Below are 16,904 nucleotides of genomic sequence, written 5' to 3'. Positions count from 1 at the left end.
AGAGGACAGAGCAGCCTAAAAAGAGTCTCACTGATGTGGAAATTGTTTCTCCCTATTTACTTTATCAATAAACACTAATAGCTTTGAACACCTCTATCAGATCGTCTCTTGACCTTCTTTGTTCCAATGAGAAAGGCCCGATTTTCTCCAATATCTCCCCCTAACTAAAGGCTCTCAGAGTCATAGAGTCATTTACTGCATAGGAGGCCACTTGGCCAATCAAGTCTATGCCAGTTCTCTGCGGATCAATCCACTCAGTCCCACTGCCCCAATTGAACCCCGTAACCCTGCAAATTTATTTTCTTCAAGTGCCCATCCAATTTCCCTTTTGAAATCATTGATTGTCTCCGCTTCCACCACCCTCATAGGCAGTGAGTTCCAGGTCATTACCACTTGCTGCGTAAAAAGTTCTTTCTCACATTCCCCCTGCATCTCTTGCCCAAATCCTTTAATTTGTGTCCCCTAGTCCTTGCACCATCTGTTAATGGGAATGGTTTTTCCTGTTTAACTTATCTCAGCCTGTCATAATCTTGTACACCTCCATTAAATCTCCCCTCAATCTCCTTTGCTCCAAGGAGAACAACCCCAGCTTTTCCAACCTAACCTTGTAACTAAAATCCCCCATCACTGGAACCATTCTGGTAAATCTCCTCTGCACCATCTCAAGGGCCCTCACATTCTTCCTGAAGTGTGGTGACCAGAACTGGATGCAATACTCTAGTTGTGGCCTAACCAGAGTTTTATAAAGGTTCAGCATAACTTCCCTGCTTTTGTACTCCGTCACTATTTATGAAGCACAAGATCCCATATGCTTTGCTAATCACTGTCTCAATATGTCCTGCCACCTTCAAAGATCGATGCACACGCACCCCCCCCCCCCCCCACCCCCACCCCTAGTCCCTCTTTTCCTGCACACTCTTTAGAACTATATTGCCTCACCCTATCCCTTCTGCCAAAATACATCATGTCATGGACATGTAATTACTTTTCTCCTTGGATTAAAAACAGTGTGTGTGCCTTTAAGACTATGTTAAAACAGTGCACCTTTAAGGGCGAGAAAGTTCTGGAGACACAGTGTGCCACTGCTGCATTTTTGTTACCCTGGGCAACAGCAGGAGAGAGAGAGGTCACTTGGTAATGTTTCCACTTAGCTGTGTGTGGAACTGGCAGAAACCAGTCAGTTTTGAGAGACTTTCCAGTGAGGCGTACTGAAGAGAAAAGGAGCTGTTTATTCTCTCTCTGTAGAAATTCTACAGGGAGCTACAAGCCAAGTTAATTCCCCGAGTAAAGAGGAAAGCCTTATTTTTCAAAAACTGTTTTTATTGCTGTGCTCATCGTTCAAAGAACTGTTTAATGCTTGCTGCAGCCGAAGAGTTGAATGCCTATCTTCTGAAGGACTATTTTCATCAAGTTCACGGGAAGACTTCGAGTGGCTTTTGACTATTTCCACATTAGAAGACCTCATCCATCAGGAACATGACCTACAAAAAACTTACTTATTTTATTTATTCTTAAGATTTATTCTTAATTTTTTAAAACTCCACTTTTTAAAAAACAATTAACTACTGTTAGTTTTTGAGTGTATGTGTGTGAATGGGGAGTTAGATTAAAATAAGAAGTTATAAGGTCTTTAGTCATAGGTTTATCTTAATAGTGTTTAAGATTTAGTTTTTAAATAAATAGTTAATTTGTTGTTGTCTAAAGATATCTGGTTTGGTCTGTTCCATTCTGGGGTTACTAACCTGTTTAATTTGGCTGTTTTCTGAATGGGTGTGAAAGCTTAATAATATGCTGCGACCTGTGGAGTGACAGGACTGAACTGAGAATGCGTTTCTCCCTCTGCGGTTGTAACAATCATCTTACCCTTGTCTGTATTAAATTCCATATGCCACTTGTTCGCCCATTCTGCTAGCCTACCTATATCATGTTAGCCCGCCCTTTCCATGATTTTGACATCCTTCCTCAAGTAGGGTGCCCACAATGGGTCTTAGTGGCCCTGATATTTCTCCCTTTCTATTGCCCAGGCACTGGACAGGCAAAATGCCAATTTAGTAGGCAGAGTCAATGGTATGGCTAAGTCACATCCCAGTACAGAGTTTTGCACATGGAAATGGTAGCAGGAACACAAGTACTTTAAAGGTCTGCAGTTAGAGAAAAGCAGCTACAAAGCCCATATTGGATTCCTGTAAAAAAAGTCAGACTTATCTTTTGGGCCCACTTCACCTTGCTGCATGAGCTCCTCAGGCCCACCAATCTGAGGGGACCCTAGATGCAAGACTTAACACCAGCTTCTTGGGATGCCCCTATTGATTTTCATTTCTTTTTCAGTTTTGTGACTACCCCCTGCAAGGAAACTTACGTCATCTCCCTCTACATAGACAGTCCATTACTAATTGGTGGGAAGAAGTTTGACCTCCGTTTCTATGTGTTAGTGACTTCAATTCGTCCGTTAAAATGTTACGTGTAAGTTCAATTGATTTCAAACCTGAACCACTTTATTTTCCAATGATACTGCAGCTTATTAACTTTGCCCATGGGTGCACCTACAGTGGACGCATCTTTTGAACATAGACGTCCATTGGAAGCTTACTTCATATAAGCATGGTGCTAATGCTGAGCTACAGATATCTGGCAATGCAAAACAGAAGTTGTCTTGCTTACAGAAACTATGGCATTGATGTTAACTCCTGTTCCAGCTGGTGGGAATGGTAACTGGGAGGGCTAACCCTAACAGCTCGACCATGGCAGAAATCCAGAAAGTGGCCAGCGGAGGCCAAGGTAAGTTTAAAAATGTTACTTTTTGGGGATCCTTGTGAACCAGAAGGGGTAGGAGAGCTCCCTGGGCCCTACAAGGAGTCCTTGTCTCCAGGTGTTGGAGTATCAGAATGTAACTTCATCTTTGCACTGGAATGCTGTAGCCAGTTGTTGTTTTCATTGTTTTTTGCATTGAAAATACATTAAAAAAAAAATTTTTTTCCAGGTATAAACTGGGCTTTTGCCGTTTCTGCACTGTCAAATACACTCCAAATACCAATGAACTGGACAACATGTTTGTGCATCTTACAAATGTTGCTATACAGAAACATGGGGTAAGATCTGGTTGCTATAAAAAAACAAAGTGAGTCCTGACAACGCGGAGGCCTGCTGAGATCATCAGAGCGCTCCAAGCTACATATATGCACAAACGGTCTCCTGCGCTCTGAGATGCTGCGCATACGCAGCCTACGTCTTGCCTTGCCAGGACTTACTGGCACAGGCAAATGTTAACTGGCGCATGCTCTCACTCCAGGCAGCTCGCTCCCCGCACCTCGCTTCCCCACCCCCCACCCTCCAGCTGCTCTCTCCCCGCTTCGCACCCCCCCCCGCTGCTTGCTCCCCGCTTCTCCCCCCCCACCCTGCTCTCCAGCCACTCGCTCTCTGCTTCCTCCCACCCCCTCCCGCTGCTCGCTCCCCGCTTCCTCCTTCTCCCACTCTCCGGCCGCTCGCTTCCCACTCCCCCACCCCTGCTCTCCGGCCGCTCGCTCCTCACTTGCCCCCACCCCCTCCTGCTGCTCGCTCCCCGCTTCCCCCCCCCCACCCCCTTCTCTCCGGCTGCTCGCTCCCCGCTTCCCCCCACTCCTCCCGCTGCTCGCTCCCCGCTTCCCCCACCCCCCCGCTCTCTGACTGCTTGCTCCCCTCTTCCACCCCGCCTCCCCAACCCTCCAGACACTAGCTCTAGGCCACAGGCCGCTTTCTTCCTCTTGGCCACTAGCTCCGCCCGAAGAAACAAAGCGGGCCGCGAGGGGTGAAGGGGCGATGTAGTAGCAAGTGGCTGAAAGGAGGGAAATGGCGCAGCCCGCGGCCTAGAGCTAGTGGCTGGAGGGATGGCGGGGAGGGGGGAGGGGGGGAAGCGGACAGCGAGTGACCGGAGAGCGGGATGGGGGGGGGGAAGTGAGAGTGAGTGGCCAGAGAGTGGGATGGCACTGAAACCTCACAGAATTACGGAGGGTGTGTAGCACTCTGAGGTGCTGTCCTTCGAATGAAACTTTAAATAGCGCAATGTTCTCTGAGTATCAAATGTGTGCATTGTGTGCTGCCATGGGTTGCAGTTGTTTCTCTGTGATAAATTGAGCAGCACCATCTTTAATCCTGGCACTGCCTGAACGTCACAGACAGTGATGTTTCAGTGGAACAGGCTACATTTGTGCATGTGCTAGTACAGCACCACCTAGTGGTTGTGTTGTCAGCAAACGCAGCCATACTGTTCCTTTTTCTTTATAGCTACAAGACTGTAGTGTCACAGTGAGCAGAAAGCAAAACATAACTTTAGACCTGTGATTCCCCACATAGTGAATTCTTGAGCTAACAAAAAAGCCCAAAAGTTCTCCATAGGGAAGGAGAGAAATTTGCATAGTCTCAATTGACTGGAGTGTAGGTTGCAGATAGGTCATTTAGCTTGCATGGTCAAGTTGTGCAAACCCTGCCCTGACCATCAGGGCTGTACCAAGGAAGCACCGCTCATCACAAATAATTTTTTCCTTTTTTTTATATTTTACTTTATGGAATTGACCAGCTATGCATAAGGAGAAATTGTGAACTCCCCAACTAACAGCACAAACTCACAAACTCCGGCTCCTTAGTTTCTTCCCCTTTTCTCCTTGTATAGTCTTCCTGAATCACAACCCTTTCTCCGAGCTGAGAAAACTGCACCAAACCTCTGCCAATACTAATTTAGTCATTCCTAGTAAATAGTAATTTGGGACAACTCCCTCCAATTCCCACTCCAAACACTGGTACAATTCCCTGCTTCACAGAGAATGTTCCTTTTCCCATACCACCATCATTGGCTTCTCTGAACACAATTACCAATTTGGTAATTAGTGGCAAATTATGGTAATTTTGTGATAGAAATTCATGTTCATTGCAAGCTACTTTGAACTCTTACTATGAGCAATGACAGAAAACATTTAAAATATGATTCTGTTTTTTTAAAGGATGACTACAATCCCATTCATGGTGGGAAGTGGACTGTGGCAAATTTACAACTCTACCTGGAAAGCACACGGGGAAAGAAGGTCACTGATAAACTGTTTGATGAAATTCACTGGATGATTGTACAGTCACTCAAAGCTGTTTCTGTGAGTATAACTTTGACATTTAGTGACTATGCAGAGAAGGAAACAGGTGTAAAACCATTGAAAAGAACACTTGGTACATAACCAACACTGTGGGTGGAATTTTAACCCCCAAAGAGTGGGTGGGCTTGGGTCAGGTGGGGTGTGAAAATTTAAAAAGTGTCAATCTCAAACCCAATCCACCTCCAACCCACCAAATTCCAGTCCTAATAGAGGCAGGACAGGAGCAGGCAACCAAGCCACTCTCAGAAGATGTGTTGATCATTTAAATATTATAATGAAACTGCGTGCTTCAGACTTTATCTGTCTTCCAGGTTTCACACTGACCAACTGGGTCTCCCCAGCATCAGGAAACCCGGCAGCTAAAGGGAGGCAAAGACTGCTGCATGGACGAGGTAAATGCCTTTCTAGCACTGCTTGTGGGCCATGTGAAGTAGGAATTCTTCCAACTGGCTCCATAAGCTAACCTGCTTTCCTCCCCCCACCCAACCTCCACCCACAGGATCAAACTTCCCCCCACCAGAGATCGCAAACCAGTCCGCCGGGATCGCTGACCATGTCCTGCCCCTGCAAGATGGCTGACCCTGTCCTTCCCCAAATCAATGACCACAACCCCAGCCCCCACTAGATTGTACCTCCCCAATCTCAAGATTCAAACCCCCTCCCAATGCAATCTCAGCAGCAGGCTCCTCCTACCTGCTCCTCTGGTGCATTCCCTGTCCAACAGGGTGTCAAACCTGTCAATCAGGCTGGCTTCCAGGTGGGGGACCTGCTGGGAAAAAAAGAAGCATGTGGGCATGACCATAAATATTACATTTATATTTATCGTCCAGAATTGTTTGGCTTAAAGTGACATCATTTATACTCTGCAAAGATAGAAAAACAGTAGACAGAGACAGTAAGAACACACCCCAGTGACCCACTTAGTGCTCCACACAATGTGATGGCCTCTGCCCTCAGCCATTGCGAAGCTGTCTTCCCTTGTGGCCTCAGAGGAAGCAGCCTGCTCACTCATCGTGGCTCGCGGCTGAGATGCATGTGGTAGTCGTCCTCGTCGTAGAGGTGCCCGTGGGGGCATTCATTTGAACCATGCCAGGACCAGTGTCCTGGCAAATCATAAAACTAGGGTCGTTGATAGGACTTTAAACGAATTAGTGGGGGGGAGGGCTCAATTGAAGGTAAGTTTTTAAAAAATCAAAAAGAAACGAGAGAACAGAGGTGCAGGGTAGTGAAGAGGCGAACGGTAATTAAAGTGTGACAGGAAGGGGCAGAAAATATAAGCAGAAGAGTGCAGCAGAAATTAGAACCAGAATGAGTAATAATGATAAAAAGTCAAAGCTTCAGGTTCTTTATCTGAATGCACGCAGCATTTGTAACAGGATAGATGAGTTGAGGCACAAATAGAAATAAATATGACTTGATAGCTATTACAGAGATGTGGTTGCAGGGTAACCAAGACTGGGAACTCAATATTCAAGGGTGTTCGACATTCCGGAAAAATAGGCAAAAAGGAAAAGGAGGTGGGGTAGCTTTGTTAATAAAAGAAGGTTGCAGTGCAGTGGTGAGTCGTGATATAGGTGCAATAGATCGTGATGTGGAATCAGTTTGGGTGGAAATAAGGAATAGAAAGGGGAAGCAGTCACGGGTGGGAGTCGTCTATCGGCCCCCGAAGAGTTGCCGCACTGTAGGACAAAGTATAAATCGTGAAATAATGGAGGCGTGTAAGAAGGGCGCTACAATTGTCATAGGTGATTTTAAGCATATTGACTGGACAAATCAGATTGGCAGAGGTAACATGGAAGATGAACTTGTAGAGTGCATCAGGGATTATTAGAGCAATACGTTGCAGAACCTACCTGGGAACAAGCTATTTTAGATCTAGTAATGTGTAATGAGGTAGGATTAATAAGAGATATCGTAGTTAAGGATCCTTTAGGGGGTAGCGATCACAACATGGTAGAATTTCAAATTCAGTTTGAGGGTGAGCAAACCAGTGTCCTCAACTTAAACAAGGGCAATTACTGAGGTATGAAGAAAGAGTTGTCTAAAGCAGGCTGGGAAAAGAGACTAATGGAAGGTCAGTGAATGAGCAGTGGCAGACATTTAAGCAGATATTTCATAACACTCAGCAAAAATTTATCCTGGTCAAAAAGAAGGACTCGATGAGAAGGATGAACCACCCGTGGTTAACAAAGGCGGTCAAGGAGAGTATCCAATCAAAAACAAAGGCATACAAAGCGGCGACAACTAGTGGTAGGCCAGAGGATTGGGAATTTTTTAGGAACCAGTAGCGGATGACTAAAAAGCTAATAAAGAGGGAGAAAAATGATTTTTAAAAAATTCATTCATGGGATGTGGGCGTCGCTGGCTAGGCCAGCATTTATTGCCCATCCCTAATTGCTCTTGAGAAGGTGGTGGTGAGCTGCCTTCTTGAACCGCTGCAGTCCATGTGAGGTAGGTACACCCACAGTGCTGTTAGGAAGGGAGTTCCAGGATTTTGACCCAGCGACAGTGAAGGAACGGTGATATAGTTCCAAGCCAGGATGGTGTGTGGATTGGACGGGAACTTGCAGGTGGTGGTGTTCCCATGCATCTGCTGCTCTTGTCCTTCGAGGTGGTAGATGTCGCGGGTTTGGAAGGTGCTGTCTAAGGAGCCTTGGTGCATTGCTGCAGTGCATCATGTAGATGGTACACACTGCTGCCACTGTGCGTCGGTGGTGGAAGGAGTGAATGTTTGTGGAAGGTGTGCCAATCAAGCGGGCTGCTTTGTTCTGGATGGTGTCGAGCTTCTTGAGTGTTGTTGGAGCTGCACCCATCCAGGCAAGTGGAGAGTATTCCATCACACTCCTGACTTGTGCCTTGTAGATGGTGGACAGGCTTTGGGGAGTCAGGAGGTGAGTTACTCACCTCAGGATTCCCAGCCTCTGACCTGCTCTTGTAGCCACGATATTTATATGGCTACTCCAGTTCAGTTTCTGGTCAATGGTAGCCTCTAGGATGTTGATAGTGGGGGCATCAGCGATGGTAATGCCATTGGGGAGATGGTTAGATTCTCTCTTGTTGGAGATGGTCATTGCCTGGCACTTGTGTGGCGCAAATGTTACTTGCCACTTATCAGCCCAAGCCTGGATATTGTCCAGGTCTTGCTGCATTTCTACATGGACTGCTCAGTATTTGAGGAGTCGCGAATGGTGCTGAACATTGTGCAATCATCAGCGAACATCCCCACTTCTGACCATATGATTGACGGAAGGTCATTGATGAAGCAGCTGAAGATGGTTGGGCCTAGGACACTACCCTGAGGAACTCCTGCAGTGATGTCCTGGAGCTCAGATGATTGACCTCCAACAACCACAGCCATCTTCCTTTGCGCTAGGTATGACTCCAACCAGCAGAGAGTTTTCCCCCTGATTCCAATTGACTTCAGTTTTGCTAGGGCTCCTTGATGCCATATTCGGTCAAATGCTGCCTTGATGCCAAGGGCAGTTACTCTCACCTCACCTCTTGAGTTCAGCTCTTTTGTCCCTGTTTGAACCCAAGGCTGTAATGAGGTCATGGTAACGCCATTGAAGGTCAAGGGGAGATGGTTGAGAAGATGTTGAGAAGATGTTTCCACTAGTGAGGGAATCTCGAATTAGGGGACATAGTTACAGAATAAGGGGACACTCATTTAAAACTGAGATGCGAAGGAATTTCTTCTCTCAGAGGGGAGTGAATGTCTGGAATTCTCTACCCCAGAGAGTTGTGGAGGCTAGATCACTGAAAGTATTTAAAGAAGAGTGAGATAGACTTTTGAAATATCGAGGAGTTGAGGGCTATGATTAGCTGGCACGAAAGAGGAGTTCAGGTCTGGGGCAGATCAGCCATAATCTTATTGAATGGCAGGGCAGGCTTGAGGGGCCGAATGGCCTATTCTTGTTCCTATTTTTTATGTTCTTATGTTCCTTGGTGACTGCCTCAGCTCCTGCTAGGCGCCCCGGATGCCTGGCAGAGGACACCAGCTGAGGCACAGCTGGCATCCTCTCCAGAGATCTCTGCGCCAGCAGTACCACTGACCAGTCCACATTACACAGCATCACATGCATCCAGTGGACGTCAGTGCACAGTTCCTACATGCACTCCGAGTATTGCCGCATATGGCTCTCCAAGGGGTTGGCCACTCTCTCTATGGAGGAGCTCATGTACTCATAGTCCTGAATCATTGTGGCACATATGTGCTGGATGGATTCCTCCATCCTCTGCCCAAAACCCCACACTGCCTCAGGGAACTCCGCCATGCAGGAACACATCTCCTGCTGCTGTTCAAGGTAGAACCTCCTTTCCAGTAACTCCTGAGGCCCTGCTCCTGTGCCCAGCTGAACAGGGCTGTGTCTGTCTTCTCTCCTCCAAGGGGAACTGACCACAGCTCCCTCTGCTTCTGGGACCTCCTCCGGCCCACTAATCCTGTGATCATCACCTTGTGCCACCCTATCTATACAGGCAAGAGGACTCACTGGAGTGAGTGTATCTGCGCCTGTGGCCTCCTCTTCCTCACGGCTTCCAACAATAGATCCAGGTCGGCACTGATGTATTGAGGGGCAACCCTGCTGGGTGCCAGGCCTCTGGCTCGCCTGTGATATCTCGCTTCCCCCTGCCGCTGTGGAAGGCTTTAGCACAAGCCACAGATTTCTCCCTTAAGACAACCAGCAGCCTGAGTGATGGTTGCCGTGGGGAATCTAAATCAGTTTCCACTTCATCTGAACCACTTCAGTTCCTGCTCCTACTGGCTCGAATTGGACAGAGAACCAGTCTGCATATCAATTAAAGTCTTACCCCCGCAAAAATTGTGACTTTAACCAGTTTCCCACCGGAGGCAGGTTCCTGACCTGAATCCCGACTGCTGTTTCTGTGGCAAAACCTCTGCCCAATTAGCTCTATATGACAAAATCATGCCAAGTCAGGAACTGAAGCTTATCTATCTACAATAATTAAATTAGAGAAAGCTGTATTTTACTTTTGTGGGATTGAATGAAGTAATTAAAATATATGGTTGAGTTAATCTCTCACAATGAGACAAAGGCTTTCAAATGCCTGTCAGGGTTTGAATGCTTTTAATCATTTTGCACAAGAGTATTGTGATGTCTCTAATATAGGGCTTATTATCATTTTGTATTAAATAGTAATTGTATTGCACACAGAAGAAATGTCCTTTTAATAATAAGCCTTGCACAAGAGACAAAAAAAACTCTGTGTGAATTGTCATCAATTTGAAAGATCTCATTTATTTTAACATTCACGCAGATTGTCACATTTCATCTGAAAATTTTATTTTTGTTTTTGCAGCCAGTGATGATCAATGACAAACATTGCTTTGAATGTTATGGCTATGACATTATCATTGATAGCAAATTGAAGCCTTGGCTTATTGAGGTAAATGGCACTGAATAACTGAAGATTGATGTTTACATAATTCAGTAATTTATAACTGCTGTTGTTAACTGCTTCATTCAATTTTGGAAAAAGGACAATAATATTGAATAGCAGTGTATATAATGCAACCAAAAAATCTTTATTCTGCTCCACCATTGGAACCACAGTGGAGCTCCTGACCTTTTCGAGCATCCAGATCACCTAATTACCAGGACAATGGTAGATACCCACCTTACTATGGGTGTATATTGGGCACTTGTTATGAACGCTGGACTTTGAAGTATGATTATGTTTTTAAAAACTGTGATTTTTAATGCAATGTAAGAAGGATTCAGAGGAGATATGTGACCTCACACCGACTCTACCTAGAGACAAGACAGGGATCTCGGCCACCAGGCGAACAAGGAACCCAGATCAAAGACCCTTTTGAAAGCAGAATGCAAGGTTGTAACATCTGATGAGCAATGGGTTTCGGTCTCCCAGACTCTTGGATCATGAACAGGGAGCCAGGGGCTCTGAAGGTGCAAACATGAGTTGGATTTTTTAACACCTGGAAACAAAGGAAGGCTTGGGTGGTTCTGCTATGTCAGGCTTATGGGCCAGAATTTTACTCCCCTCCCAGAAGTGGGTTGGAGGTGGTGGGGTGGGTGGGAGGGGTGTCAAATAGAGTGGGAGGCGGGGAGTGCTGTTTCCGTCACCTACCTACCTACCCTCATTGCCATTTTACCAGCTGCGGGGAAGGTAGAAAACGGCCTGCCCAACCCCTCCAGGTCAATTGAGGTCCTTAAGTGGCCAATTAATTGCCACTTAATGGCCTCCTCCTGCTGCTGCTGATATTTTCCCAGTGGCAACCAGGCACTTCGACAGCTGAGGAGGCCGCCCAGTAATACCAGGCAGATTCCTTGCAGGCCTGGGTGGGGGGGGGAGGGTCCCTGCTGATCGCGCACCGTGTGCCCCACAAAGGGTACTCCCCAGCAGCATAAGCTGCCCAGCTGGAGCACCTCCCCCCGCCCGCCTGATTGACCTCCACCCCACTCGCTGGGGCCCAGCCGATTGTCCCTGGCAAGGCCCGAAATACCACTTACCTTTTGCGGGGCCAGCGTTCCTCTTGCTCCTCACGCTGGGTGCAGTGGCCACCGATCCCAGTGGCGATGCTGGGACTGAGAGCTGCCGGCCCGCTGATTGGCTGGCAGCTCTTGGATGCGGGACTTCCTGCCTCAGAGGGGTGGAAGTCCCACCCAAGGCCAATTAAGGGCCTGGGCAACACAAAATCACTGCATGGCTTCCAGGCCTGGCGGAGGCGGGCTGTCCCCCGACTTTTCAGCTGGTGGGCAGGCCTTCACCTCCACGTAAAATTCCGACCATGGACTCTGAATATTGATAAAGGAAAATGACTATTGACTTTTGATTCTGGATAAATTCGACAGGCTTTTCCTAAGTCTGGAGGCAGTATGGAAGACCGGAAAATAAAAAATTCCAGCAGTGACAGCCTCAGAAGAGAGAGAGTAAACATCTGCTCTCAGAACAATGATACAGCAAAAGGCTGCTAAGACATGAACCTAAATCGAAAGCTGAGGTTTGCGGAGGAAAACAGACCAACAGGGTCACCAAAGGTTGCCTTATTCACGGAAGTCCAGGTCGAAAGTGCTCGGAAGAAGTGAGCAAAGAGGACATTGACTTTGAGAAGGACACAGGGAGATCCAACCCACTGCAACTGGGAGGAGTTTTAACTGCAAAAATATTGCTTCAATGCGGACACTGTGTAATGTATTAATTTGGTGTGGGGTTTCAAGTGTTTTAATAAGTTTAAAGGGAAATACCTTTTTCTGTAATTTAGTGTATTAACTACTTACAAAGTATTTTTTAGATAATGTTGATTTTTAGTTTAGTTGTTATAGTAAAAGTCTTAAAACGTGGAATCTTGTCACATACTTTAAATTGGTCTGGGGAGTTCATAGCTCATGTTTTAACATTAAGGGTCTCACTGAGGTCGTAACTCCCTCACTGAGGAAAAGCATATGAAAAGTGGTGCTGGCAAGCCATTTTTTAGGCTGCAGATGTCACCAGTCATTTGATTGTTCTGGCTGGCCATCTTTACAAAGGGTTTGAAAACCATACTGCTGCCAAGATTTTAAAGGAGGTCCAGGACAGGACACAGGGCTGGTCTCCTGTGGGCCCCACGACTGCTGCTGTATACTGGGCTCATTCTGAACTCCAGGTTGCTCAGCATTAGAGAGGCTGGGGAATTCCCTCCCTTGGTCCCATCCACTCTGATATCATGAGCTATGTTTGAGGCGAGCAGAAGTTCTCTCCCAAACAGGTTTCAATGCCTTGTGCCTTGGATTGGGACTCAACATATCCACATCCCAGGTGGTTTTGTACCCCGTCTGCTGCACTCCTGTTTGAATTAGGCCAGGAGTGGATCGCTGGGGTCACGAAAATTCAGGGTCACAATCTAGGCTGACACTTCCATGAAATACTAATGAAGTGCTACACTATCACAAGTGACCTTTATCAACAAAATATTACAGAGTCTCCGTCTGCCTGTTCAGATGGATGTAAAAGATCTTGGGGGAAAATACATCAAGGGCCTTTTTTGGGCGTGCGGGTTGTAATGTGTGATCACCCCATGCCTGGTCGTATTGAGGTAGGCAACATACAAATTTGGGCTGCCTCCTCATTTCAATGATTTCAGCATGCAGCCCAGCGTGCAACATGCTGCTAGCTGGCTACACGCTGAAAAAAGGGTCCAGTAGTGTGCATGGCTCGCTTGTGTTTCAGCTAGCCTGCACTACTTAAAAGCAGTCTGACCCTCTTAAAGGGGAACTGCATTCATTGCACAGAATTTGCTATAGACTGTCTGTGGAAGACTTGGAGAGAAGCAAAAGCACAGAAAACGCAGCAACAGGCAAGTGAGAGGGCTTCCAGTTTTTCTGATGCAGCGCTGGAGGCATTAATACAGGACAGCGGCCATGTTTCCACAGGAAACGAGAAGGGAATGGGAGCAGATGGCCAGGGAAGTCAATTCCCGGAGTCTGGCCCCAGGGACCTGGCAGCCGAGCTGTAAGAAGTTCAATGGTCTCACACCAGTGGACAAGGTCAGTGAATGTATCTTCATATTTTTTTATTTATTTATTTATTTAGAGATACAGCACTGAAACAGGCCCTTCGGCCCACCGAGTCTGTGCCGACCATCAACCACCCATTTACACTAATCCTACACTAATCCCATATTCCTACCACATCCCCACCTGTCCCTCTATTCCCCTACCACCTACCTATACTAGGGGCAATTTAGAATGGCCAATTTACCTATCAACCTGCAAGTCTTTTGGTGGTGGGAGGAAACCGGAGCACCCGGCGAAAACCCATGCAGACACAGGGAGAACTTGCAAACTCCACACAGGCAGTACCCAGAATTGAACCCGGGTCGCTGGAGCTGTGAGGCTGCGGTGCTAACCACTGCGCCACTGTGCCGCCCATCTCCTACCCACTGCTCCACCAAGCTCTCACACTACTCAATACACCACAGCCTCATCACTCACCCATCAGGAATCTCTGGCAATCAGAGCTCAGGCCTAATATTTAGACACTCCACCTCATTATCAGTATGTACCAATGCTTCCAGCCACCTCTCGCTACTTACACATACCTCCAGCTATTCAAATATGGCAGGTACATCACCCAAAAACATTTCAACAAAATCACTTACATTCTTCCCTCTCTTTGCAGGACAAGGTGGCCCATTACTGGAGGGAGAAGTGCAGAACCAGAGGGGGACAGGTACACTTGTATCAGCTGAGCCCTCTGGAGGTCACAGTGCTCCATCATGGGTTGGCTTGGGCCCACAAAGCCTAGAGCTGTTCATGGTCAACCTGCAAAGCCATCTGCAGTCTCCCCCAGTGAAACTCAGCAGCTTCCACCACCCATGCTGCAGCCACAGGGGGTAGCACTGAAAATCAAGGGAAAGGCACCCACAAGACAAGCATTATGGGGATGCACAAGGGTCATAGAGTCATGGAGTTATACATGATGGAAACAAGCCCTTCGGCCCACCATGTCCACACCGTCCATAAAGCCTATCTATTCTAATCTTATTTTCTAGCACTTGCCCCATAGCCTTGTATGCTATGGCGTTTCAAGTGCACAGCTAAATACTTCTTAAATGTTGTGAGGGTTCCTGCCTCTACCACCCCTTCAGGCAGTGTGTTCCAGATTCCAACCACCCTCTGGGTGAAAAAGTCTTTCCTCAAATCCCCTCTAAACCTCCTGCCCCTTACCTTAAATCTATGCCCACTGGTTATTGACACGTCTGCTAAGGGAAAAAGTTTCTTCCCAGCTACCAGATCTATGCCCTTCATAATTTTGTATACCTCAATCAGGTTCCCCCTCAGCCTTCTCTGCTCTAAGGAAAACAACCCTAGCCCATCCAGTCTCTCTTCATAGCTGAAATGCTCCAGCCCAGGCAACATCCTGGTGAATCTCCTCTGCACCCTCTCCAGTGCAATCACATCCTTCCTATTGTGTGGCGACTAGAACTGTACAGAGTACTCCAGCTGTGGCCTAACTAGCTTTTTATACAGCTCCATCATAACCTCCCTGCTCTTATAGTCTATGCCTCAGCTAATAAAGGCAAGTATCCCATATGCCTTCCTAACCACCTTATCTACCTGTGCTGCTGCCTTCAGTGATCTCTGGACTAGTACACCAAGGTCCCTCTGACCCTCTGTACTTCCTAGGGTCCTACCATCCATTGTATATTTTCTTGCCTTGTTAGTCCTCCCAAAATACATCACCTCACACTTGTCAGGATTAAATTACATCTGTCACTGCTCTGCCTATCTATATCATCCTGTAATCTAAGGCTTTCCTCCTCACTATTTACGACACCACCAATTTTTGTGTCATCTGCAAACTTACTAATCATACCTCCTACATTCACGTCTAAATCATTAATGTACACTACAAATAGCAAGGGTCCCAGCACCGATCCCTGCGCTACACCACTGGTCACAGACTTCCAATAGCAAAAACAACTCTCGTCCATCGCTGCCTCCTGCCACTAAGCCAATTTTGAATCCAATTTGCCAAATTGCCCTGGATCCCAGGGGCTCTTACCTTCTTGACCAATCTCCCATGCAGGACCTTATCAAAAGCCTTACGGTAGACTACATCAACTGCTTTACCCTCATCTACACACCTAGTCACCTCCTCAAAAAATTCAATCAAATTTGTTGGACATGATCTCCCCCTGACAAAGCCATGCTGACTATCCTTGATTAATCCCTGCCTTTCCAAGTGGAGATTAATCCTGTCCCGCAGAATTTTTTCCAATAGTTTCCCTACCACTGATGTTAGACTCACTGGCCTGTAATTACCTGGTTTATCTTTACTACCCTTCTTGAATAATGGTACCACATTCGCTGTCCTCCAGTCTCCTAGCACTCCTCCTGTGGCCAGAGAGGATTTGAAAATTTGTGTCAGAGCTCCTGCAATCTCCTCCCTTGCCTCACATAGCAGCCTGGGATACATCTCATCTGGGCCTGAGGATTTATCCACTTTAAGCCCACTAAAACCACTAATACCTCCTCCCTTTCAATGCTAACTTGTTCAAGTATATCACAATCCCCTTCCCCAATCTCTACACCTACATCGTCCTTCTCCATTGTGAACACAAGTGAAAAGTAATCATGAAAACAGATGAAAAGGGTGAAAACTTCTGCTTTGTATGTATTATTGGAAGTGTTTGTTGGATAAAGTTATTGTGGAATGGTTTTTTGTTGGTGGCTTTTATTTCAGGATTTTAGGCAAGAGGATGCTGTGATGGTATGTAGATGAGGGACTGAAAGGTGGGGAATTGTACAGCAACTATGATGATGGGATAACATCTTAGCGGAAGCAGTGTCTCAGTATCTGCTCACAGACAGCCTGTCTGAAGTGAAGGGGTCCTGGATGCCTCCTCCCTACTTCCTTCCTCTTACCGATGTGGCTTCAAAATGCTCTCCCTTTGTCAGATTTCCTCTTTCAAGCAAATGATCGACATGACAATGACGGAGTCTCTCTCCAACCTTCACTTGATATGTGAATACACCTAGTCTTTTTACAACAATTCCAATTACATACTTCTTATCACCTCAGTGGTTTTTCACCATTACCTGCTGACTTGCACTGAACTTTCTAAGTTACATGCCTTGAGCATCATGACTCATCTTCACTCTGTCTTGCTTTTCTCTTACCTTGCTATTGACATCTGGCTTAAGTAAACTAAACCTTGTCCTAGGAGCATGTTTAAACACTGACTCGTAACCTGTTGTAGACTGTGGATTATTCTGTTAGAAAACAGAAAATTGTCTAGCCTGTGTCGAAGAGAAACCTGGAAGT

General features: G+C 46.6%; 1 protein-coding gene across 5 annotated transcripts in view; it reads left to right on the top strand.

Moving 5' to 3' along the window:
- The window catches only part of LOC137379865 (polyglutamylase complex subunit TTLL1-like), a 101,279-nt gene that overhangs the window by 67,985 nt on the left and 16,390 nt on the right, over positions 1–16,904 (top strand). For 2 of the 5 annotated variants that reach the window (XM_068051257.1, XM_068051260.1), the window contains 5 exons: positions 2,329–2,463; positions 2,981–3,089; positions 4,974–5,117; positions 10,437–10,523; positions 13,508–13,621. In XM_068051257.1, the coding sequence (XP_067907358.1) occupies positions 2,329–2,463; positions 2,981–3,089; positions 4,974–5,117; positions 10,437–10,523; positions 13,508–13,621 (589 nt within the window). Of the gene's footprint in view, positions 1–2,328; positions 2,464–2,980; positions 3,090–4,973; positions 5,118–10,436; positions 10,524–11,950; positions 12,312–13,507; positions 13,622–16,904 lie in introns of those variants that run through there. The other 3 variants (XM_068051262.1, XM_068051261.1, XM_068051259.1) reach the window with 3 other exon arrangements.

This window comes from Heterodontus francisci, chromosome 18, assembly GCF_036365525.1.
Source record: "Heterodontus francisci isolate sHetFra1 chromosome 18, sHetFra1.hap1, whole genome shotgun sequence".
In the NCBI taxonomy this organism is placed as follows: domain Eukaryota; kingdom Metazoa; phylum Chordata; class Chondrichthyes; order Heterodontiformes; family Heterodontidae; genus Heterodontus; species Heterodontus francisci.
The sequence above is the reverse complement of the archived record's forward strand: the minus strand, read 5'-3'. Positions and strand labels throughout refer to the sequence as shown.